Here is a 23,922-nt window from a genome sequence, read left to right as displayed (position 1 = left end):
AGCATTACAAACAAACTAAAGTTGAACTGAACCAAATTACATCAAAACAAAGCAGCAAAGTTGGTTGCTTCATTCAGTTCAAAAACCATTCGTGCGCACCAAGCAAAACGAGCTGAGCTCGATAGCTGCTGGTCTCGACAGTAGCAAGCTTTTGGCTCCATGTTGCATTGCAGTCCAGCTTTCAACAATGCAATGTCTCCCCTTTACCATCTCTCCAGCTCACTATCCAAGCACTTCAATATATATATATATATCCTTTCCATTTCTTTGCACACGTTGAAACCATCCTAGTTGCCAATGCACGGGAGTTGGTGACATTTTTCAAATATATTAAGGAAAAACAGACAACCAATCCATCTTTTCCACGTGTGTGTTAGCACTTACATTATTTTTCATGCAATTTGATAAGCAAGTAAAGAAGGGTTTGAAGTTGAACAAGATCCACTTATGATCCTTGCTTCCTTTTCCCCTAACATAAGAAAATTTTATGATTAACATAATATCAAATTAGCATCTTTTCATTGCCATTTTCCATGTAATAAATTAATGGGCATCGAGCTTTTAGTTTTTAGCAAGTCTTCCATTGTCTTCAGTGGGACAAGAGGAATCCTGGCAGCTCACATATTCATAGAAATGTTTCATGAGATATTCCAAGATACCAATTGTGATGATGAGGCTCTATAATTCCACTTGGTAAAATTAAAGGTAGGTCTAAGTTACTCAGGTTCAGGTGTAAGTTTTGGATATTAGCATGTGCTGGATAAAAGTATGTTTCAAGTTTTTTCTTGTTCGTTGTTGAATATGCTTGAAGTAAAAAATTCCTGCAACCATTTTGGAAATATAACTAAATGATTTCACAAGAGGTAGAATTTTGAGAATGAAGATTGTATAATCTTTGTATTTCTTTTCTATTGTATAACCTCTGTAAAATTACAGTATATGTACAACTGCGATGCCAATATTTAACAGCTGATGATATTAAGAACAGTAACTCTAGTTTTGATCATACGCCTGGAGAGGGTTTCAAGGCCTTCTTCAAGATCTTGGATGCTCAACTCTGAGCTTTGAAGCTCCTTTTGTACGTTCTCGACATTCTTCATGTTTTCGGATTTAATGCAGGAACGCACTGCAGCTTCAGCACTCAAAATTTCATTTGCTTTCTGTTCTTCCTCGCACATTACTTTCTTCTGGTGCATTAGCTTCGAAACCAGCGACCAACGGCTCGATTTTGATTCTGCCTCTGACGCTGAAATAAAGGACAATACGGATTCTAGCACGCTGATGGTAACTGCTTCTACATCTCTTAAGATGCTAATCACAGCTCCATTCTCGCCAGGAGTACTGAGTTTATTCTGTATATGCTTCAAGTTCGCTAAGGCCTTCCAGATTTCCTTTTTCATGGCTTTCCTAGATGTTAAGTAGTTCCTAAACTCATTAGCAAGCCTTTCGGCTCCACGTCTTCTGCGCAAAATTGATTGAAGCTCTTGTGTGCATTCCTTTGTCTGCAACAAGGCATCCTTAGCAGTGGTACATACAACCAAGAGCATGAGAGATCCATCCAAAAGCTCTTCAACCATTTCCCCTTGCTTCTCTTGGGCTAGAGCATGTTGAGTGAGTGGAAATTGAAGCAATACATCAACACATTCATGCAAATCCTGAAGACCATTTAGATTGTGGCCTATCGATGATGATGTAGAGGCTGATTGAGATGCCCTCAATCGGTTCAAGTTGTCGTCTATTTGTGAAGCGATGGGGTGTTGCCTTGAGGGCAAGCTGTTTGATCGAGCATGGTAAGAGGCTGCCATTTTCTTGTTTTGCAAAAGCGATTTGTGTTTTCAACTCTGCTTAGCTATTTGCTGTAGCCCCTTAACATCTGCTCAACATATATATTACATGTTGAGGGCAGACATGAGGAATCTCAATCATTTTAAATATCAATTGGAAGCAAGCAACATGAACTAACTGGATCTCGATCCCCACAACTATCGCCAAAATGTTTCTGCTGTGTCTCCTCTCCACAATCACAACAACTCATCACCCTTCGGTAGCAACAAACACTACTAGTTTTCAATGCCATAATATCCATATATACAAATATCATATAATAATGCGCACCGTGGTACTACATTCAATGCCTTGTATTAATGAATCATTTGCTTTTAACTTGTCTCGTCTTCTTGTTGTTATTGCTGTATTGTCGATCAGGTTCTGCAAGGAGGCAAGATCCGGTTGCTTCTAACAAATTATTATTTTTTATGCAGCAACACATGTATGTATGTGAATGAAATTAATTCTTTAATATTATTACTGGTTTTTAGCCAATACGAGTCCTTTAGCTGGTTTTGCATCTCGACATGATGTGTTCATCTCCTGCCCCACAACCGGCATCAACAGTTTCAAACTCATTAATGTCTCTTCCTGTTTACTATTCGATTCTGGAAACTAACAACCAGCTGATCAAATATATTTTCATTAACTCAGTCGAATTAATCAAGTTTTATTCACTCTACCCTTACTATAATCATTAAATAAATATTCAAATTGAAAATCACAAGTAAAAAAAAAATCGTCTATAAAGATACACAATATTTTATAATGACTAAAATATTGTATTTTAGATGATACAATCATTTTTCGCATAATTAAATCTCAATTTAATTAAAATAATCAAAGAATTGAATTAATTTCGTGTTAACATAAAACTTAAAACGCATAGCAATATATATTTATAACATTTTGTATTGATGATAATTTTATTTATTTTCGAATAACCAAATCAAATTAATTTTGATTCACAAATTGACGTTTTTTGTAATATTATATTTCTTAGACATGGTAACTCATTTTTTGTAACATATGGTGGAAAAACTCCCAGAAAGTTCAGAGAAATTAATGTAACATATGACTTTAAACATAAATATGGTGAAAAAACAAAATTTAACATTGTTCAAGCTGAAGATTGACGCATTAAGCAGTTGAGCCATGGATTTTGCTCATTCCCTACTAAAGATGATCAGTGTTGATGCAGTTTCTAATGGATTAGGTAGGAGAGTGATCTTTGATGGAGGTGGGATGGACTTAAATATTCTAAGACTCTTGCAATACATGGGAGAGCTAAGGGGCAACGAAGCCCTGTCGTGAGATGCTTTTCAATGCTTAAATTAGTATAGTGAATCAAGAAAAAAATAATATAGCGAGAACAAAGGGTTGAGATGAAAGAGAAGCCCTTTATTATGGAATACCCATAGCCAAAAAAAAAGATTATGGGGACCAAAATTAAGCATATTAGTTTAAAATTTTTCTAGAATGATTAAACTATAAATTTTTTATTTTTGGAAGGTTAGAATCAAATTATAAAATTTGAAGGGTGAAAAATACGTTTTTACCATTGTATTAGTTAAAATAATTTAATTTTTAAAAAGACTAAAACAAAAATTTCCATTTTGGGGAGCTTTGGAGAAGATGATGAAACAAATCTTACCTTCACTAAAGGTTTTTATTCTTGAGAAAAAGTTAGAAAATGTAAAAATAAAGTTGAATTGATGGAATTCAATATGAATATTTGATTTCTATTTCTCTTTTTCTCATCTTTACTTCTGAACTTTTTTCTTTCCTAAGATTGCAGTCGATTCCATATTTAGTTAATTAAAATTTTCTATCTGTACTAGAGATTTGATTATTTATTGGCATAATAATAGAATTTGTCTTTTAACGTTTACATCTTTGTCAATTTGGTTCTTTTTTTTTCTTGAGTTAAATTTGACTCTCAACATTTTAAAAAGAGTCAAATTTGACCATTAACATTTAAAAAAAGTGAAATTAGTTTTTTTTATTAGAAATCAAGACTAAAACGTTAAAGTTTTAAACATATCAATCTATATCGCAATTTACATCTACTTCATGCTAATTGTTTCTTTTTTTTTGAACTTTTATATATTTTTTGAATTTCAATTTTTTAGTATCATGTCAGTATGGAGTATACGTGAATTGCCATATTGGTTTCCACACCAAAATCGTTAAAAAAATAATGTTTTACTTAGCATTTTCTTTTAAAAAACAATTTGACACTTTTTGAAAGGTTAATCATCAAATTTAGTTCAAAAAATTTTGTTAAATTGACAGAAAAAATAGATGTTGAAAGTTAAATTTATGATCATGGCTTATAAATACCTAAAAGCATATCTCAAAACAACACCTCTATATCTCACATTCATCCTATAATATCTCTAAAAAATTTGGGGTAAAACAATTCATCAACAAAATGAGCTGCTCATTTGATTATTTTTTATCAAGTATTTAAAATATATATTTTAATGATCAAAGTATTTTCATTAATTTAGTCGAACTAATCCGGGGGCGAATCTAGGGGGCCAGGAAGGGTCCCAGTCCCTTAAAATAGAAAATTTTTAACTTTGGTCCTTTAAAAATTTTAAAATTTTAAATTAGTAAAGGTAAAATTACATTTTGACCCCCTAAAAATGATAAAATTTTGATTTAATCATTTAACAATTATATTTTTACAATCGTAAAAATTATAATTTAATTTCAGCCGCCTAAAAATGATAAATTTTTTAGTTAATACTTTAATAATTATATTTTTACAATCATAAAAATTATAATTTAATTCCGACCCCCTAAAAAATTTCGCCCCTCAACTAAATCAAGTTAAAGTTTTATTTAGTCTACTGTTATTAGTATTTAAAAACTTAAAATCATATATCAAACTTTTATATTTTATTTTTTTTTCAAAATTTAAATAGATATAATCCTTAAATAAAAATTCAAAATGAAAATCACAAGTAAAAAATGCAACTATAAATATGCAAAACATGACTAAAATATAATATTTTATGTATTTTGGATAATACAATTATTTTTGGCATAATTAAATTTCAAAATAGTTAAAATAATCGAAGAATTAAATTAATCTCATATTATGTGACACCTTCTACTCGAACCAATTGTTGGATCCGAATATAAAATGTCACATTCCATTGCCGAAACAACTTACTTTTCTATCTTACTTTTTCGAAATGGAAACGTAGTGATAAAATTATTTTATAAAAATTTTGGCAACATATTTGTTTATTTTACGTAAAAAAAACCTGCAAAATTTAGATTTCACAATATATCCACATTCAAATCATCTCTTAAATCAATTTTTCGCACTTCTATTTATTGAAACATACCAATAAACTAGAATTCTACGTTTTACTAATTCATCGAAACATTAGTTATAACATACTAACAAAGAAAACATAACAAAAATATTTAAATTCAGTTTACGACACGGCATTATATATATATTTATATACAAGTCTAGGTATCTACCATTTATATCAACTATAAAGTAATTTTTTTATCAACATTATTTGAGTTGATCTTCGATTCTTCGGATGCTGTTGGAATGACCTATCGAATCTAACTACCTACACACGAAAATTTAGATAAACTGTATGCGAAAATTTAGATAAGTATTGAACATGAATTAATTGATAGAAATAAATTAAAACTTAGATTGTAAATAGCATTAATAACATCACACTAAAATGAAATTCTAATATTAATAAATTTTAATATTACAATATTGACAAACCGAATAAAAAATAAGTTTTTTAATCAAATTCAAAATCGCGTAATTAATTTAATTCGCAAAATATGAAATTTCAAATAAATTTAACTTTTGTTTTTGCTTTTCTTTTTCAATTTAGACCCCGCTCTAAGGTTTAGACTCATAACCAGAAATATGAATCCGTCACCCCAAGTTGTTCGACAACAATGGCTATCAGAATAGTCCATGACCCTCTAGGGATTGGGGCTAATAATAATAATAAGTAACCAATTTGGCCTTTTCTCCCTCGATCCTCTGGGAATTGGAGAGTTCTAAATCATCTAATATAAAGATTCTATGGCATGCCAACTATATTTGATTTAGCCTAACTTAGTGTAACAAGGTAAAAACCAAATTTCATGATCCGTTTCAATTCAACTCCATTTTCATATTATTCTCATTTCAGTTTCATTTCATGTTCAAATCATATATTGCCAAGTGTAAAATTAGGCTTCCAATGCAAAACATACCATACATTTACTTGTTCAGCCATTTGAAATCTTAATATTTATAAATTTACTAATTTTATCGTTGAAGTCATAGTTTTCAATTTAAAACATGATCTTAATACTAATTAAATCATTGAAAAATCATAAAAATAAAATTTAGAAAGCTAATCATAGTAAAATAAATATTAAAAGTATTATGTAATGAAAATAAGATATTAGCACAAACCGAAATTTCAATCGCTTTACTCCTTTTCTTCGTCTTTCTCTTTCAAGATCTCGTTTAGTTTTTAGCTATAATAGGAGCAATTCAATGAAACAACGTCATTTATTCATTTTAATACTAAAACTAATAATAACAAACTTAAATATGCATGATTCATCTAGTTAACAACTTAAGTTTCTTAGTCTAAAATTTACATATCTTTCGACTCGATTATTCTTTTCTAATTCCGTCTTCACCAGAATACTCATTGCTTCATAAACTATCATTTAACACCAATATTACACAAAGTGGCCAAAATTAACTACATCCCCTTCACCATGGCCGAATATGGAAAAGTGGTTTTCTATCCACTTTTATTTCATTTTCACACTTCCAAGAAGTTAAAAATTATCTCCTAACCATTTTCCATTTTTTTTAAAAAAAATTGACTTATTTCTCCAATATTTCATAAACTTCCGTCAATATCTTTTAATAATAATTTTTAAAATACTTAATAAAATCAAAATCTGTTGGTACATCTATGTAGAACAAGCTTCAAAACTTCAAAATCAATGAAATTTTTGAAAAAAAACCATACATTATACTTGAATTTAACGGAAAATAATGAAAGAAATTTTTGTCTAGCTTTGGTAAAAAGAAAGAAAATGAGAAAGATGTCCATCTTTCTCTCTTTTTATGTATTATAATATTAATTAATAAAATATTATTATTTAATAAAAATATCATTTAAAAGTCATCATGCTATTGATTTTTTTAAGTAATGGTAAAATTGTCATCAAGTCCTTTCCATCAAAATAAAAATGAAATACTTGCATTTTAATTTCTATACTTTCTCAATTTAATTAATTTAGTCCATGAACTCGAAACCGAGTTTTCAACTTAATCACGTACTCCTACTAATAATTCTCTATGTTTTCATGTATGACAGTTTTCTCTACAAACGACTACAATTTTTTATACTACTATTTATTTATAAATCACTTATTCAAAGAAATTGGATGTTACATGTTAAGTTTACACATAGATTTGGTATTTATGATCATTTTTAATTATTTTTTAATATCACAAATTGACGTTTTTGTAAGATTGTATTTCTTAAACATGGTAAGTTTTTTGTTCTGGAATGTGTTGATACATTTAAAAATATTTTGAAAAACAACCAAGTTGAACAATTTTAAATTGAAAAACTAGATTGACAAAGAAAAAAAGTGAAACATTTACCATTATGTTTGATAAATATCAAACTTGAGCTCATTGCTTCTCGTAGGGCTGGAGCAAAAACATTGATTAATTAAAATTATAATATCAACAAGATCCATAAACCAACAAATCAATTAAATATTTAACTCCAAAAACAAAATGAAGAATAAAGCATTCTTAGTCTCATAACTCCAGTCAAATAACTCTCAAAATGCTTAAAAACCTTCTGAAGTTGGTTTGCAGACGATACATCCTTCCACTTAACCAAATTAATAGCTCTTTGAGTATTCGAATATCCCCAAATGAAGCTTCTAATCATCTTTTCCAGCAGACACCTGCGCGTATAAGTGGGGATCGAAGCCAATACAGACATGATTAAAATGAAGGCCCTGAAAACGATGAAAGCAACTTTATTGGTGCTTGCTTGATGAAGCTAGTCGAATGTTTGACCTTCAGCAAATAAGGTCCATTGTTACAGTGGCCCAGACAGAGTTACAGTTGGAGAAGTGGGAATGACTAATGAGGATATTACCCAGGTTGTTCATGTAATTCCGAGAAGTTACCCTGTCTTGTAGAGAAGCTACCCGGTACTATTGATGAGGGTGATGTTTTGCTTCTATTCCAAGAAAGCTTGTGTTGTTGAGATTGAATCACGGCTCTCTCACAGGGGTTTTTAGGTTGCCGCCTTTATCAGGCTTCACTAATGGAAATTCTACAAAAGTTTAAATATGGCATCTACCATGTTCTTGTAGCGACTGATGTTGCTGCCCGTCATCTTGACATCAACTCAATTGTGAACTTTGATATTGCAAAAGAGACCTATTGGTGGGACAGGTTGTGCTGGTGATAAAGATGGCACTGCATATACTCTGATAACTCAAAAGGAGGCGCGGTTAACAGTTTGATTGCCGCTGGTCAGAAGTCCCAATGGAACTCATGGATCTTGCTATGAAGCTAATTCAATTACTTCATTTAATATTTGCTTTGTAGTCAATGGCATTCATTAAAGTTGTTAAAAAGCAAAATGGGGTACGCTTTTTGCTCTTCATTTCTAGATTGCTTGCCAACAACAATACCTGTGATTGATGGAACTCTCTTAATTACTTCCCTAGCTTTCTTTCATTCTTGAAATTGTGGCCACTGGATATGATTTACATGTCCTTTAAAGTTGTCGGGTTTGCCGTGTCCATAAATAGGATAGGATGCAAGAAAAGGAGGTATGATTCTATTATGACATACCAATGCAGCTGTATACATATGCTTGTTTATATGCAGCTACAATTCTGTTTAAGCTTTTGTGAAATGAAATGTGAAGCAACTAAGAAAGAGTTTCGATAACCAGTTTGTTTTATATGTTTTCCCTAAAAAACTAATGGCTGATGCTATTTACATAAACAAGAAATTTTTTCTTCAAATCTTGAATTAGCCTTGTCTGTATAATTATCAAGCTTAGTTAGTCCCCTTGTTGCTTTCTGTTTAATCATAAATTCAGTTAAATTTCATATTTATGGTCTTGAATTTTCACTTTCTGCATTTTTATTTGCTCTCTATCTTTCCTTGGTCGTGTGTTCTTATTTGAAGAGAATCTTTAGTTTGCTGATAGAGGCAACAAATAATTTTTAAGAGCAGCAAAATCTTTAGGGGAAAAAGGTCAAATAGTGCGTCATTCACTGCGGTAAACTACAAGAACCATTCCATTACACATAGCAAACAAGAAGCAATGGCTGGGAAATGCTCAATTCATCTTTGCTTCAATTGTAAAGGTACAGCACACTGGTGAGGCTGTTATTGGCTGTCAAATAAGCCGGCAAATATTGATAAGTACATGGTAACTTGTCCTAGCAATAAGATTTTGATTTTATCCCATAAACGATTAAGGGAGAGATAGTTGCAGGGGAGTTCAGCTATAGAGAAATCTTTATATATCAACAATTCGTACACACCCACAGTAGGGTAGGTTGGAAGCCTAAATCAAGATGTTACGCGTTTGGACATTTCATCGCATCCACGTTTCTTCGAATTTCACGTCGTTTATTAGCAATTGGGCATACATCCAGGCAGGACTCTTTTAGGGTGTTATCATCCTCCGGCAATGGTGGGCTAACCCCAAATTTGAACTGCCATAGCAAAGTTAAAACAACTTAAAACAGCCAATTGGTGACCCTTGAAATCAGCAGTTGCAGAGATAACAAGAATATAATAGTGCATCATTAGAGGTACTTTGGCTTTAATGAAAACCTAACCACTTTTTTGAGGTAAAAATCTAGTTAATAGATTTTTACTTCTTCTGCAGAAAAGGAGGCTTGCCGATGATAAACAAATGAAAGTGAACGGGTGAAATTACATGTCACCGGCTCAATCTGATTTTGCTGACAATGTTACTCCCCATAACCAAAATGAGTTTCAGAAGATTGAACGCACTTCAATGTACCAAAATTTTATGAAGAAAGAGATGGGGCTCGAGTCCTTGGAGTTACCTGACAGCTATAATCGCTGAAGTTAGGCTCCATCAGCAGAGGGACCCCCATGTAGTCCTTGAAGAAACTCTGCAAAACCAGTAATGCAACAACTCTCAAGGTAAAAATGCACTTAGATTGCAGGTACGCTGAAAAATTTCATGCATATAAATATAATAATTACTAACCTGTGTTGGAAGCTTACAAGTATTGATACAAATCCCTACGCACTTACTTTCCTCTAAGTACTTGCATCTCTCTACAAAAACCTGCAAGAAATTGAAGTGCTCCGATCATGAAAATGAACCTCATTTTGCTCACATTATCATGTGAATCTTAAATCAAAGTTTACCCCGCTATTGCAAGAGGTTCCATCAGGAAGATCCACAGAATTAACCTTGCATGTGCCCATAAGCCACTGACAGGTAAGCACAGTCACCCTTGCTTAACAACACACACAGAGTCATAGCCATTTAATTTAACATCAAGTACCATCTGAGAGAAAACTGTCCTATGTTATGAATGAAGATTCAACTCACCAACCATCATTGCAGCGACCTTCCCTCCATCTATAGGAGCTATAAGGATTTTGTAAAGCTCTAACAATAATGGCGGAAACAGTGACTTCAATATTCGAACCTGTCATGTCCAAAGCAACAACCACCAATAAGATATATAATGAGCAAAACAGGGAGAAGAAAGAGTTCAGATTGGAACACCGCAGCATCTTTGGTGTGAGAATTGCTTCTGTTGTTCATCATGAGGGCTTTCGCCAATTCAATAAGTCCACCATATCCAGGCTTCTCCGAATCCCATCCAACTTCCTGTAACAGCCCTTAAAACAAAAAAAAAACACCGAATAAATGTTTCTTATTTGACTTGTCATACAACAAATTGAGTGGCTGGACTGAAACAATTTCCCCCAAACTAACCTTTACCAATTTGTCACGAAAGGAATTCAGGAAAAAATGGTCCAAGATTCCTGGCTTATACTCAGCCTTTGAACCTTCACTGTGTATCTGAAAAACAAATAGGAGAAGTAGTAAATGAAAGATTTCAAATTACAGAGTAGAGTAGATGAATGGAAACCCACCGTTTCGGGAGAGACAGAGGAGCAAAAGGCGCGGAAAGATGTTCGATTTTGCAGTGAAGATGTTGGAAGAAGGTAAATAGGAGATGAAGATACCATCACAGTTTGCGGAGCAGGAAGAGTCAGAGCCAGAGGCATCATTTTCATTTCACTTGCCAAACTAATTATCACTCTTTTCCCCTTTATTTTGGCGTTTTAAACTTGAGATGGACAGAGACGAGTGCCAAGGCAAATAAAAGATTGCGGGTAGAGTGAGTCATTAGAGTTTTCGTTTCTGCATCACCAACTATAAATTTTACATTTCCTCCTGATTGGATAAAATAAGACATCACGGATCAATATAGGTAGTTCCTCATTCTTGGTGATGGCTATGGAATTCAACTCAATCAGTTTCTTTCTTAAGAATATTTTTGCATATACAAGAATTCTTGGCGATGCCTTCATTATTTAATCATGTAGAATATTTTGTATTCTTGTTATCGCTATCATCTTATTATTATTCCACTCTCATAGTTTAATAACATTTTTTACCCTCATTTGTGATCAATAGCAATTAATAAAGTACACTTTTAAATCATCTTTACCTGCAAAATATCACTTAATATAAAGTTGTATAAAATAAAATCCAGCGATCAAATGTTATAAAAAATTGTTTGATCATTCTTCGGATCTCTCCAAATGTTTCCGAATCCCCACAACCGACAAACATGTGGATGTTTTGGAGTTTCCATTTCTTAATTCTTACCGTAGTTTTATTTTACCCGAAAATACAAAAGCTACAGCATTTAAGTATTTCTGCTGTAATGCTTTAGCCGCTTCACTAATGTTCCAACTTCCAAATAGCTCTCTATGAATGGATCAACTTTGGGATACGATTGTGAAAGAGGCAACTAAAGTTCTGCGCACACACTCACGGACCCAAAAACTTGCATATCAAAATCGAGTCTAAAAGGAACACTAATGATATCACTCTCCGAAATTACAGACACCTTTCTCAATTTATCTATTTGGAGTTGGACTTGTAAATTACATCTCATCCAATTTTATTAAACTACAAATACAGTGTCCATATCGAAACAGACTTGCAAACCCCACCCCCGCCAGAAAAAAAAAACAAAGAAAATGCTAGAAGGTTAGTAAAACAAAAAAGGACAACCCAAAAAAGAGCCAGAACAATACCAAGGACACTGACCTATAGACCTTGACTTTGAGTAAATACCACTACCATCCCCCATGAAGTATGAAGTTCAAAAAAGGATGCACCATTGATTCTTATGATGGTGCTGAAACTTAGTTTGGAATAACAGAACATACATGTAGAATACTTATTTGCTTATGTTTTGATTTTAGATGCTTTGTTTCAGATTCACACTGCGGATCCCTATAGAAGATTTAGGTCGATAATGCTCATCTGTGTCCACCTCTTCAATTTCCTGGGCAAAATATTGTACCAACACAATAGATATAACTTCAACCGCAGCTTCTAGGTTTATGAAGCATATGGTATCTGAAAATGATAACCATATGAAAGAAATCTGGAAACATTTTAAATGCCTCCAACCAATTTTGAAAAAAGTAATGCACAAACAATTCAATGGAAATAAACAATAGCTTGCTTGTTACCTGAACAATGTCTTCTCCCTTAATGACCTTCCCAAAGACAATAAGCTTCTCATTTAGATCTGGGATTGGTGCAGTTGTGATGAAAAGCTCAAATTCTTTCTTATCATGCTTTACCTTAGAAGTTCCAAGCATGAATGCTTCATGCTTCAAACTGGTTGAACATCAGAGGATGTAAGTTACAACAAGAAGTATGCACGTCTGGCCTTAGTTAGGATGGTCAATCAACGAAGAAGTAAAGAGGACAATATGAGTGATTGAATTCAATCATCAATGTACTAACCTTGTATCAAGTTGGCTGTATTGCTTTCCTTTCAAAGTCCAGTCCTCTACAGCTCCCAGCTTATCACTATCACCAGCCTGAATCACATAGTGCTTTATCACATGGCGAAAAAGCATTCCATTGAAGTGTCCTCTCTGACTGCATATCAATCACATGATTCGTGAGGATGACTTTGGAAGACACGGGTCTTCCTTTGAACCGGCTAATGAAATTCAGTAGCACACCATGTTCAACAGGAAAAAAGGGAAAATAATATATTTTTAAACATAAAAAGAAAGAAATTCTTGCACTGCACTTCCTAGAAGTGTTTGGCTGCCCACCTATCCCATGATTCAACAAACCATGCATTTGCACATCCCACCTAGACCAACTACTTGAAAGTACAAAAGAAATGGATCTGTTTTTATTCCAAAAGATGCTAGATTAGAATATAAAAATATGGCTAAACATGATTTAGCACTAAACCTAAATTAGATGGAGCTTACATCAATTCCATTAAACAAATTTGCCAGTTTACACCAAACTCTGAGAATGAATCTTAAGAATTAAAACTATAGTGATAAATTCCATGCATTCTTGATAGATAGACAGATGCATAACGCTCAACCAACAAAAACAACACCATGATGCCCAAATAGACGGCAATGCTACAAGATTAGAGCCTAACAATTTAGAAAATAAAACTGAAATTTGATCTAGAAAAATAATTTAAAACTATTGCTCACTGTTTCACAAGCAAGTATGAACTGCTCAGCTCTACCAACATCATTTTTCTTCAATTCAAATATTGATCACATAGACTTTACTGATTCCAGTACTTACCATAAATCAAGGAATTGATCAACAACTTCAGGAGAACTGTCCTTGAAGAGCTCCACTGTTATAGAGCCTTTCGCAGTATCTAAAATCTAGTCATAAGAAGGGGTAAAACAGAGTTAATTCAGTGGATAAAACTCATTCTGAATAAGATTTCGATATAAAAGCCTAAAAGTAAAACAAAGTAATAAATGAACAACTCAGCTAAATTTCATTCATCACAAAAAGCCAACCTGTCAAGATTGTAGGATACAATATAAAAACCTCAAAAGAATACCAAAAAAAGATGCTTTATTGAGAGACATGCTAATGAAATGTTTTCTTAATAGGTGATGCTACCGAGAACATGATAAAAGAATTTCTTTTGTAATGTCTTTAGATGAATTCATGTACTCACAAGACACGTGCCTGCAAGATGAAGGAAAAATTTACTTGTAGAAAGCTTGTTAAATAGATAAAAGAAATGCCTTATTGAGAGACATACTAAGGAAATATATGTTTCCTTAATAGGTGATGCAACCAAGAACATGATAAAAGAATTTCTTCTGTAATGTCTTTTGATGAATTCAAGTGCTCACAAGACACATGTGCAAGCTGAAAAAAATATTAGTCGCTGAAAGCTGGTTAAATAGATAAATATATATATGCATTGGATAAAAAAACACATTGTAAGTTAATCACCTAGGTCAATATTGTTTCTCAGAACTAGGCACAGCACGTTGCAGGCCAGTATTACAAGAAAAAAGACATTATTCACACAGGCACCAAATATTAATTAGGAAAGAGCTTAGCAAGTAAGGAACCTACAGCATATCCTGGAAGATCAGACTTCTTTGAATCCATGAAAGAGTTGTCACCCTACCAAATACAAGCCACAATCATTAGAGAGGATATAAAGTTAGACATAATAATAACAAACAGGCAAAATGCCTCATCATAGAAAGCCTCATAAACAAGGATACATTCACAAAAGAACAGAGAAAAATTGCCTTCAAAAATCCTGAAAGGATGATACGTTGATACAGGGCACTGAGTAAAGAGTTCTACCGTAATTGATGAAACAAAGACTTAAAACAAATATGAGACCATGAGGATCAAGAAAACCATTTAGAATAAATAAGGTTCTTAAAGAGTGTACCTCAATAACTGATTCCCTGTTTTCAATATGAATTCTTGACCTAAAGACAAGAAAATTGAGTCAAATTCCACTGACTACTAAATATAAACCATAATTTATTCTCCACAAGCAGTTTTATTTTTAAATGCACTGCTGTGCAATTTGCAAGTCATACAGTAAATTACATAAATAAACAAAGTATGCACATAATCAAGTTTAAAAGCATTGCAGCACTAAATCCCATGGCCAACAGCCGAATTGCAACAAACCTTTGAGTCCAGTGTCTGTAGGTGGCATACACAAAAAACAGAATCAAAACGACAATCAAAGTCAACATTATAATTGTTGTAAGACTTATTCGAGCTGGCCCTTTCTTCCTTTTGCTCTGTTGTAGCAGAGCTTGTGGTTTGATCCTCGCCATCACCTTAAAACTTCAGTTCCAACAATAAAATCCTGAATTTAGAAACAAAAATTCGTGTCAAATCCTGGAGGTAATAAATGCATTACTAGCTATGAAGCAGTAAATAAACCACGAACTCTTTTAGTTCAAATATGTACCGGAAAAAAAGGATTTATTGAGCGTAGGAAAAATAAACTCATAATTGGCCAGTGTGCCATATAATTCGGATATAAGTGCAGGTCATGATCTTCCAAATATATAAAAAGGCTTAGGAAAATTATAGTATTCTCGTGAAACTCATCCTCCGGTCCGCGTAACATAGATTAAAACTAAATTTTTCAAAGCTACAATAATTTTTCAAAGTTTACAGTATCAAGAATCAAGGGTGAAGTTGAACATCCTAAGATCTAAGAGTTGAAAATTGAAATATATGGAAACTTAAGAAAGGAAAAAAATATAAAATAATAACTCCTGACTTGAATTTTTCATCCAGTTGGAAATAAAAACCCTAGAAAAGAGAATCTTCTGGGACGAAAAAGCAGAAATTGGAGGAAAACAATTATAAGACATCAAAGTTCAAATCGGTTAACTTCAAATCAATGGAGAGAGAGAAAGTACCTGTAATTTAGCGTTAGTCCCGTCGAAATGAAAAAGGAAAAAAGTGAGAGTATTTGTTACTTTTTTCTGGTGTCTGGAGTTGTTGATCCCTTCGTATAGGTACCGCAACGAGAAGATCCAGCCAAAGCGTTTTACGATTCTTCCAGTGTTCTACCAGTTAATCCTCATTATTCACAAAAATAGATAACGGGAATTTTAGAGAGTTGGGTCCATAACCTTGGGTAAATAACCAAAAAAGGCCGTTTTTTTTTAAAATTTACCAAAATGGGCCGGTTTTTTAATTATTTACCGGAATAGGCCATTTTCCGCGAAATCGCGTCCACGTCAGCGCGATGTCAGGGTACGCACAGGAAATCGCGTCCACATCAGCGCGATTTGCTGACGTGGAAGGAAATCGCGCCCTCTAGGACGCGATTTGCTGACGTGGCATGAACAATGTGTTTTTAGCTTGGAAAACTTTGAAAGGCCATAACTTTTGGCTCGGTTGTCCGATTGAGACAAATTTTTTTTTGATTTCGAATAAATTTTCGAGATCTACGCGCTGGAAAACTGCTTAGAGATGAATAGGGACTAATTTGTAAAGCATAATTTGTTAGTTACGAGTATAGGGACTAAAGTGTAATTATTTCAAAATTAGCACGAAATTTTTGTATTTAAGAATATTTGAATTTTATGGAAGGATGAAATTGAATTTGAATTGAAAAACGAAGCTTAGATTTGAAAATATGACTATTTAGGTTTTAGGAACTAAATTGAATAAAATGGAAAATTTTAGGGAACTTCTCAAAAGTGGAATGAGCTGACTTATACCTATAACAGGATGATATAAGACAATTCTGTAAAAAAAGATCCGGTGTTTACTTCAAATAAATGAGGAAAATAACGATTTGAATGTTTCAAAATTCAATTTTAAATCGAAAAATCAAAATTTAGGGGCAAAAAAGGATCTTTTTCGACAAAAACTTCGCCAACGCGTAGATCTCGAAAATTTATTCGAAATCAAAAAAAAATTCGTCTCAATCGGACAACCGAGCCAAAAGTTATGGCCTTTCAAAGTTTTCCAAGCTAAAAACACACTGTTCATGCCACGTCAGCAAATCACGTCCTAGAGGGAGCGATTTCCTTCCACGTCAGCAAATCGCGCTGACGTGGAAGCGATTTCCTGCGCGTACCCTGACATCGCGCTGACGTGGACGCGATTTCGAGGAAAATGGCCCATTCCGGTAAATAATTAAAAAATCGGCCCATTTCGGTAAATTTTGAAAAAAACCAGCCTTTTTTGGTTATTTGCCCCATAACCTTTTCTATTAATGGACCTTTTATCCTTTTTTTTTTTTTAACTTCACAATATATTAACTTTATGCTTTTAAGTCACCATTTACCCTCTAATTATTTTGATACTTAATTTTTTAGGGTGACTCTTTTGGCCGAAAAATTATTCTTTTAATTTTTCATTTAAGTTTTTTAGCTTTTTAGTTCTTTAACTCACATTTTCTATTAAATCAACTCAAAATTAATAGAAATTTTAATATTTGTTAACTTTGCTAACATGACATACCCATGAATTGTTATGTAGATGACATGTCAATATTTAATTAATTTTTTAATCTTTTAAAAATGTTTTAAAATATTTTTTTATGATTTTCAGAATTTTTAAATAATTTTAATGACTTCTAATTTTTAAAATTAGTTTTTATATTTTTTAAATTTTTAAATTTTAAAAATTAATTAAATGATGAAATAAAATCCACATAACAATTCACGTGCATGCAATGTCAGCAAAGTTAAAAAAATTTAACTTTTATATTTATTTTGAGTAATTTGACAAAAAAAAGTAAAATTAAGAACTAAAAAAAGTAAAAAGTTAAATAGAAGGCTAAAATCAACCTTTTCTGTTTGTAAAATTAGAATTAAGCTTTTTTTATTTCACTTTAATAAGCTAACTATCATTTTTGTTCTATTTTACTAAAGAAAAATACTGATAAGAACATAACACGTGGCACACTATTGGTATATTGGGGGGAGGGGTTAAAATAAGGTATAAACCTATTATTTCAAAGTTTTGGCTAAAAGAGAAAAAATTTGGTCATTTGTAGTAGAAGAAAGAAGAAAACAAAGCATAATTTGTAAAAATAACGATGAACCACCATCCAAAATGGTTCAACTCTCAGCGCACCAAGAATACTGGTAAATCAACAATGCCAAGGAATAAGGATTGAAGTGGATGAGGAAAATCAATGGTGAGTAAAGAAGAGTTGAACTAGATAAGGATTGAAGTAACGCTGAAAGATGTAAGAATAAGCAGGTACAGTCCCTTACTCAGACAAATATGAGAAGGTACAAGGTTTGAAAAACTTTGCAGCAATAGTAGAAGCCCCCACCCGAAGTTGAGTAAGGATCGTCCTACTCTTTGGTCATGTTATGGGTGATGAAAAGCACACTGTACCCCCCATGGATTTCTTCAATGCCAACTTGGCTTTCATGAAGTAGTTCTCTCCTCAAAACGGTTAAAGTTAATAACACCCTTAAAAAGATATCTCCAATCTAGCATTGTCTTTGCAGCTTTACCGGTTGATTTTGTTTCTCTCCGTAACTTCACTGAAATCTTTGTAGAAAATTAATTTTCGAGAACCATTAAGACTAAAAACAATTAATAAACAAACTATTCACCCAACGAAGCTGCTTATTATTATTATTTCAACAAAAATTATTTTCATACTAAATAATTTACCGAGAAAAATGATTCCTCGTCGCCAGGTTGCGTGGGAAACAAGACGTATATATGTCTTCATATAATCTCCCAATGGATTTTCCCACCATTTAGAAAGGAAAAACATGTTTTCTGAAATAATGTATTGGTCAAGCAAAGAGAAACAATGTCATAAGAATCTGACATCTTCTTCTTCTTCTTCCAGGATAATGGTGGCAAGAGCAAGTCTATATGCTGAAGACCTAAGGTTCCTAACAAGGACATATATCTCCTTCCTCCTACGATTCACTGTCATCTCCTTCCACTGCTCTTCTCTCAGACTAGCAAGCAAGACAGCCTCACAGAACGCCTCTGCCGTTGGCTTTTTGCTGTGTATATAAAAAGGGTAATCACTATATGCAAAGCCACATAGGTTTTAATAAAATTACTATACTGGATACTGAATAGAATCCAAGTTTTGCGGTGCTGATATTGGAAAAAGCCGGTACTAACCTCCCTCGAACAAATCCAGTTGTGACAAAACCAACTGGCCACCGATGATATTCTCTAGAAGCAGGGTCATCTGGTACATTGAGTTCCCACTTACCAGAAGGTTGTTCCTTGAAGTATGACCCCACAGCAGAATTAGGCATTTCGAGTCTACCTTCAATGCTGCCTGTGCTGCAATATATCCAAATTCAACATATTAATCTCACAAATAAAAGAAATTTATCAATCGTACGCAAAGAAGTGTCAAGGACAAAGCAAAAGTAAATCTTATTAGATTAAAAACGGGTGATACTTTCACCCAGAAAAAGGGATCAGAGCATGAACTCATATTATCCTTGCAAAGGCGCTCTAGATGTACCAAACATGTTGGAGTGAATACATTTCAGGTAGATAACTCCATTAGCAAAGCCCCAATAATTAGAAGACATACATGCAGGTTTATGCATTCACAACCAAGCAAGATAGCAGATTTCAAATTAAGTATCACTTGGAATATACACAATTTAATCGAATCACTACCTGCAAGTCCACATTGATATATCAGTGAGACGTGGAGCACATATAACAGCTCCATCTTCAAAAACACCCTCCTTGTATGCATGAAGATGAACCCTTACAAAACATAACTTGTGGTTATAGCTAATTTGAGTAATCCCATTTTGGCCTTTTTCCATCATGTTTTTGTCCTTCATAACCTTAACAAGACTTAATTTTCTATTTTGCAATTGAGGAAATAGAAGTAAATGTTCACCCTGAATGCCATTCAAGAATTCAGTCAGCAAACTAGATGTCCTCGCAACAATGCCACCAAATGAATCACGATGTCTCAATGATGTAACATCACTTCTTTCACAACTTGAATTACTCATCGAGTATTTCCGAACTATATTTTCTCCACTTGAAACTTGAGCTTCTTTAACCCTCCAGGACAGCTTGTCAAAAGCAGTATGGACAACATTCCAAGGTGATGGAATAGGAATTCTAAAAGGTCTTACAGCAGGAGGATGCTGCTCCGCATTTTTCCTAGAGGCAGTGGCTTCAATTTCATTTAAGGTTAAGTATGAATTGCAATCGGGGAAATCAGAAGGAAAATAAGGCAATCCAATCTGTAATAAAGAAAAAAAAATTAACATGCAGCGCTGGATAAGTGGGTATTCCAAGAGAGGATTCTTAGGACCAAACACTTACTTCACAAGCAATCCAGTGTTTTTCTCTCAGCCCAATCACATGGGCCCCTTTGGAGACAAGAAAATTCCAGAAGACCCTAGCCCAACTTATAGGTACTACAATAGACCATCTGCAACAAAGAATGAGGGAAAAAATTATTCATGAGTTGGCATTTCTGAATCAAGATTTTTCAAAGAAAATTGCCTCCATGGTGGCAGGCAAAACGAGATAATGTGTATAAGAAAATTGACAAATCCTGCTGGATCTATCATAAAGCAGCATAGAAAACTGTTGCGTTAAACATCCAAGCTCCAATTCTCATGCCTAAACTTAAAACAAAATAGGGCACAAGTGAGCTGAGCTTAGAGCTCTTGTCCTTGTGTGCACTAGACCTTTTGTCTCCATTGTGCTTGTGTCTAGAGTAAAGGCCTCCCCTCTCTCTCTTTTGTGGCACTGCTGCCTTTGGCTCAAGATAATTCTTTTTTGTGAAATAGAAGACATATCACAACACTACAGCAAAATGTTATGTAATGTAAGAATGAACTCAAACACTTTTGTCCTTATTTAAATTGGTATGATATATGGTTCTTAAATGCAAGGATAATGCAGAAACAAATTCTTGTGCATCAAAATTTTAGTGATCAATTTATTTCTAGAGATAATTAATATAAGGGGGGAAGGAACAAAGTAGTTACCCCATAGGAGAGCCCTTCTTGTTATTATTTTTTAGAAGCAAAATAGGGCAAGAACGCGAGCACTGCACCTTGTTTGAAGTCTTTGGGGGCCCTGGTTTTGGTTCATCAAGGCAAAAGAAACCCATCCGCTGCTGATGCTTTTCCATGCAAAGTTCGTTTTCTTCCTCTGGAGGATCTATTCTACTGCTAGAATCCCACAAATTCCTCCCACCAGATAAATTTTCAATTCCTTCAGGTTTTGGACATGAGGGTGAGGCTACCTCTTCGTTCTTATCTAAATTTCCAGTTAAAGTAATACGGTCACTGGCTCCAACTTCTTGCATATCAATTATAGAATCTGGCTCATGAAAATCTTTGGTCTCTTTTGTGGGCAATAGACGAGGATCCTTGACGGTAAAAGATAAAATTGCACAAGAAGGACTACATTCCTCATCTTCAAGTGTAAAAGAGTTTTTATTTTGAAAGTCATCCCTATCCCTCTGAAATGAACACTTTTGCAGTTGCCAAGAATTCTCCACGATGCTGGAAAGGCAACCAACTCAGTCAGCTCACTTTAAATTCTTATCTTAGTACAAAATGACCAGAATCTATCCTAAATAACTAACCAAGAGACAGGATGAACAGTCTTCTGAAGAAGTTGAAATGCCTTGGACCCAATTAATTCCAATTTTGCAAGTTGACCCTCATGTGAAAAACAATTAATGGTGATGCCTCTCTCAATCATCTGGAAAATAATTAGATGCAGAACTTAGCATCTAACCCAATAACGGCTTGTGATATATACAACTCTTTCTGTTTAATGTCTATGTAAGACCAAATGAAAGAGCTTGCTCACATTCATGAGTTCCATGAAATTGTACTATAATTTAAACATTCTTATAAAGTTCAAAGATGGGTGATTTACCAGTTTCTGACAAGCACATTTTAGAGCATCATATCCCTCATTAAAAGCTGAGGCATGGATCCAAACCCAAAGTTGGCGAAAGCAAGAACCAGAGTTGGTTCTACATTGCTCCTTACTTCCAACCACATCAAGGCAATTATTGTTGTCATCTTTTTTACTCCCCTGATGAGGACGCCACATATAAGTTACAGGTGCAATTGGCTGTGAAAGAGGTGCTCCAACATGATGAAGCTGAAAAAAAAAATCAAATAGCAAGTAAACGATTTAGTATTATTATTTCTTAATAATAAGAAAGGGTGCAAGAATGACCTACCATAGCAGTCCCATAAGTAACACCGGAAAGAACAGAATCAGAAACACCTTCAGATTTAACAGATGTAAAAGGGACTAAAACCATCTCTAATGTTGCCACTAAATAATCCTGGAAGCAAACAAAAATAATAAAGTAAAATGTATGATCCAATTATTACTAAAATCTACTAAAAGAAACACAAAGAGGAGTAAATTAGATTCAACAAGAAAAGGAAAGCGCCTGCCTCTGGACCTTCTAGTTGAACAGCAATGTTATAGCTCGCATCATGGAGAAGCACTCCCTGTTTGAACCACCTCAAAACCGCCCTCGACCCCCCTCCTCTATATCATATAAACACGGGAATTTCGAATAAGGATTTCTAAAAATTCGGGCTTTTTCTAGCCTATCAAAACGCTTAAACGATAAATTTAAGTACCTGCCATGCAATCCTAAGGGAAGGTAAAACCCCCACCGTTTAGCCATTGTGAACCGCTTCGCGTGCCAAACGTGCGTTCTCAACCGCTTGGTACCATCCCCTGAAGTAACGAAACCGCTTTGGGGATTGTTTTTAAGCTCCAATCTCCGACGAAGACGACGTGGAAGGGGAGATTCATTCTTCTTCTGCTCCGTCTCTAAACCTGAAACATTGCTTTTATCAACCTTAATTAATCTCTGCCTCTTTCTGTTTCTCTTCTTGGAAGCTTCATTGTCGAATGCTGTGGTTCTCCTCCTCTTGTTTCTACGAGACCTAAAATCGTTATTGAGCCGAGCGGACACAGTTGAGTGAAGCGACTCGAGCTCGGCAGCTCTGGATTCTGCGAATTTTTGTAAGTTGATTTTGCGCGGGGGTTGAGACGCTGAAGCTTGAGGTTTTTTACTTCCTTCAACAGCCATTGTAGGAAAGTTTTAAAAGATATAAATCATTGAGCAAGGATCTAGCCGAGAAATCAACACTGTTTTTTACTCTTTTGGGAACAGCCAGTAAATAAAACAGACCAGCTTTCGAGAGAAAAAAAAACACAAAGGGTTTAGGGTTTTTGCTTTTGGAGCGAATGTTTAGAGCGACTCCTTTCTATAACAAATTACGGAAGTGCCAAACTAAGACACTTTTTGTTTATATTTTTTAAAGTTACATTTTGTTTTAATCCTTCTCTCATTAGTTCTCCTTGGACGAGAGATAGAAAACTAACATGAGTTTTTTTTTTATTGATTTAATAATAAATTTAGTTTTATAATGTTTACCTATTTTATTAATTTGACTTTAAATTTAATAAATTTAACTGTTAATATTTATAAAATTTGTCATTTTAGTTCAAATTCTAAAAAATTAATAAATTTAACCCTCAACATTTATAAAATTTGTCAATTTAATTATAATTCTAAAAATTTCAAAAATATAAATATATATTTTTTTTAAATATTTTTTAGTCCTTTAGTTCACCTTTTGATTTTTTAACACTTACTTAAAAGTTTCAAAGCTCACTAGCAATAAAGATTTTCTTTTTCTCCTAATTCAAACATAAACATGTCCCAACTAGTTTGGGAATGATAATTCGAAAGTGTGTCTCCATTTTTGTATCAAAATCAACGCAATTTTCAAGCTCGCTTGTCATTTGGTCAATTGCATGTAAGTGCTAAGCTCGTTTTTAATGATTTTTATGTTTTTGTGATCAGTTTAGCTTAATTTAACTAATCTGGGGGGTCAATTCTTAAAATTGTTAACAATTTAGGGGTTTACCATGAATGAATTGGAAGTATTTGTGAATTTAATTGATAGATTAT

The 23,922-nt window shown here is 33.6% G+C and overlaps 4 protein-coding genes across 7 annotated transcripts; all 4 read right to left on the bottom strand.

Moving 5' to 3' along the window:
• Nucleotides 1-906: 906 nt before the first annotated feature.
• On the bottom strand, nt 907-1,857 carry LOC107911334 (uncharacterized). Its single transcript, XM_016839190.2, has one exon. It carries the CDS (start codon nt 1,803-1,805, stop codon nt 963-965), a length of 843 nt encoding a protein of 280 aa, XP_016694679.2. The 5' UTR covers nt 1,806-1,857; the 3' UTR covers nt 907-962.
• A 7,347-nt stretch (nt 1,858-9,204) lies between these two features.
• Nucleotides 9,205-11,444, bottom strand: LOC107912312 (beta-carotene isomerase D27, chloroplastic). Of its 2 annotated transcripts, XM_016840418.2 has the most exons (9): nt 11,033-11,433; nt 10,872-10,958; nt 10,659-10,763; nt 10,479-10,578; nt 10,292-10,383; nt 10,128-10,208; nt 9,961-10,029; nt 9,727-9,852; nt 9,383-9,600 (listed from the first exon to the last, which is right to left on the bottom strand). In XM_016840418.2, exons 1-8 carry the CDS (start codon nt 11,174-11,176, stop codon nt 9,751-9,753), a joined length of 780 nt encoding a protein of 259 aa, XP_016695907.1. In that variant the 5' UTR covers nt 11,177-11,433; the 3' UTR covers nt 9,383-9,600; nt 9,727-9,750. The 2 variants fall into 2 exon arrangements, with proteins under 2 accessions (XP_016695906.1, XP_016695907.1); XM_016840417.2 differs by lacking the exon at nt 9,727-9,852 and having other exon boundaries at nt 9,205-9,600; nt 11,033-11,444.
• A 551-nt stretch (nt 11,445-11,995) lies between these two features.
• LOC107912313 (peptidyl-prolyl cis-trans isomerase CYP21-4) lies at nt 11,996-16,066 on the bottom strand. 2 transcript variants are annotated; one of them, XM_041106006.1, is made up of 8 exons: nt 15,884-16,066; nt 15,135-15,318; nt 14,887-14,926; nt 14,556-14,606; nt 13,755-13,840; nt 12,933-13,070; nt 12,653-12,803; nt 11,996-12,536 (listed from the first exon to the last, which is right to left on the bottom strand). In XM_041106006.1, the coding sequence occupies exons 2-8, from the start codon at nt 15,284-15,286 to the stop codon at nt 12,519-12,521; spliced, it is 636 nt and encodes a 211-aa protein (XP_040961940.1). In that variant the 5' UTR covers nt 15,287-15,318; nt 15,884-16,066; the 3' UTR covers nt 11,996-12,518. The 2 variants fall into 2 exon arrangements, with proteins under 2 accessions (XP_040961940.1, XP_016695910.1); XM_016840421.2 differs by having other exon boundaries at nt 11,996-12,462.
• A 2,482-nt stretch (nt 16,067-18,548) lies between these two features.
• On the bottom strand, nt 18,549-23,230 carry LOC107912311 (ribonucleases P/MRP protein subunit POP1). 2 transcript variants are annotated; one of them, XM_016840416.2, is made up of 11 exons: nt 22,577-23,230; nt 22,385-22,481; nt 22,162-22,269; nt 21,849-22,079; nt 21,550-21,668; nt 20,945-21,466; nt 20,271-20,379; nt 19,834-20,188; nt 19,602-19,694; nt 19,086-19,253; nt 18,549-18,961 (listed from the first exon to the last, which is right to left on the bottom strand). In XM_016840416.2, exons 1-11 carry the CDS (start codon nt 23,032-23,034, stop codon nt 18,909-18,911), a joined length of 2,313 nt encoding a protein of 770 aa, XP_016695905.1. In that variant the 5' UTR covers nt 23,035-23,230; the 3' UTR covers nt 18,549-18,908. The 2 variants fall into 2 exon arrangements, with proteins under 2 accessions (XP_016695905.1, XP_016695904.1); XM_016840415.2 differs by having other exon boundaries at nt 19,602-20,188.
• Nucleotides 23,231-23,922: the final 692 nt, after the last annotated feature.

Source organism: Gossypium hirsutum, chromosome D11, assembly GCF_007990345.1.
Source record: "Gossypium hirsutum isolate 1008001.06 chromosome D11, Gossypium_hirsutum_v2.1, whole genome shotgun sequence".
Taxonomy (NCBI): domain Eukaryota; kingdom Viridiplantae; phylum Streptophyta; class Magnoliopsida; order Malvales; family Malvaceae; genus Gossypium; species Gossypium hirsutum.
The sequence above is the reverse complement of the archived record's forward strand: the minus strand, read 5'-3'. Positions and strand labels throughout refer to the sequence as shown.

Excerpts from the sequence above, each read along its gene's own strand:
- LOC107911334 (XM_016839190.2), bottom strand. The coding sequence starts at position 1,805 with ATGGCAGCCTCTTACCATGCTCGATCAAACAGCTTGCCCTCAAGGCAA.
- LOC107912312 (XM_016840417.2), bottom strand. The coding sequence starts at position 11,176 with ATGAAAATGATGCCTCTGGCTCTGACTCTTCCTGCTCCGCAAACTGTG. Across the intron at positions 10,209-10,291 it reads GAACCTCTTGCAATAGCGGG|GTTTTTGTAGAGAGATGCAA; the intron begins GTAAACTTTGAT and ends AATTTCTTGCAG. Across the intron at positions 10,030-10,127 it reads CTTGTAAGCTTCCAACACAG|AGTTTCTTCAAGGACTACAT; the intron begins GTTAGTAATTAT and ends CTGGTTTTGCAG.
- LOC107912313 (XM_016840421.2), bottom strand. The coding sequence starts at position 15,286 with ATGGCGAGGATCAAACCACAAGCTCTGCTACAACAGAGCAAAAGGAAG. Across the intron at positions 13,071-13,754 it reads GATCAATTCCTTGATTTATG|TCAGAGAGGACACTTCAATG; the intron begins GTAAGTACTGGA and ends ATTGATATGCAG. Across the intron at positions 12,463-12,652 it reads AGGGAGAAGACATTGTTCAG|GAAATTGAAGAGGTGGACAC; the intron begins GTAACAAGCAAG and ends TATTTTGCCCAG.
- LOC107912311 (XM_016840415.2), bottom strand. The coding sequence starts at position 23,034 with ATGGCTGTTGAAGGAAGTAAAAAACCTCAAGCTTCAGCGTCTCAACCC. Across the intron at positions 22,080-22,161 it reads TTACTTATGGGACTGCTATG|CTTCATCATGTTGGAGCACC; the intron begins GTAGGTCATTCT and ends TTTTTTTTTCAG. Across the intron at positions 19,254-19,601 it reads ATATCAATGTGGACTTGCAG|CACAGGCAGCATTGAAGGTA; the intron begins GTAGTGATTCGA and ends GATATATTGCAG.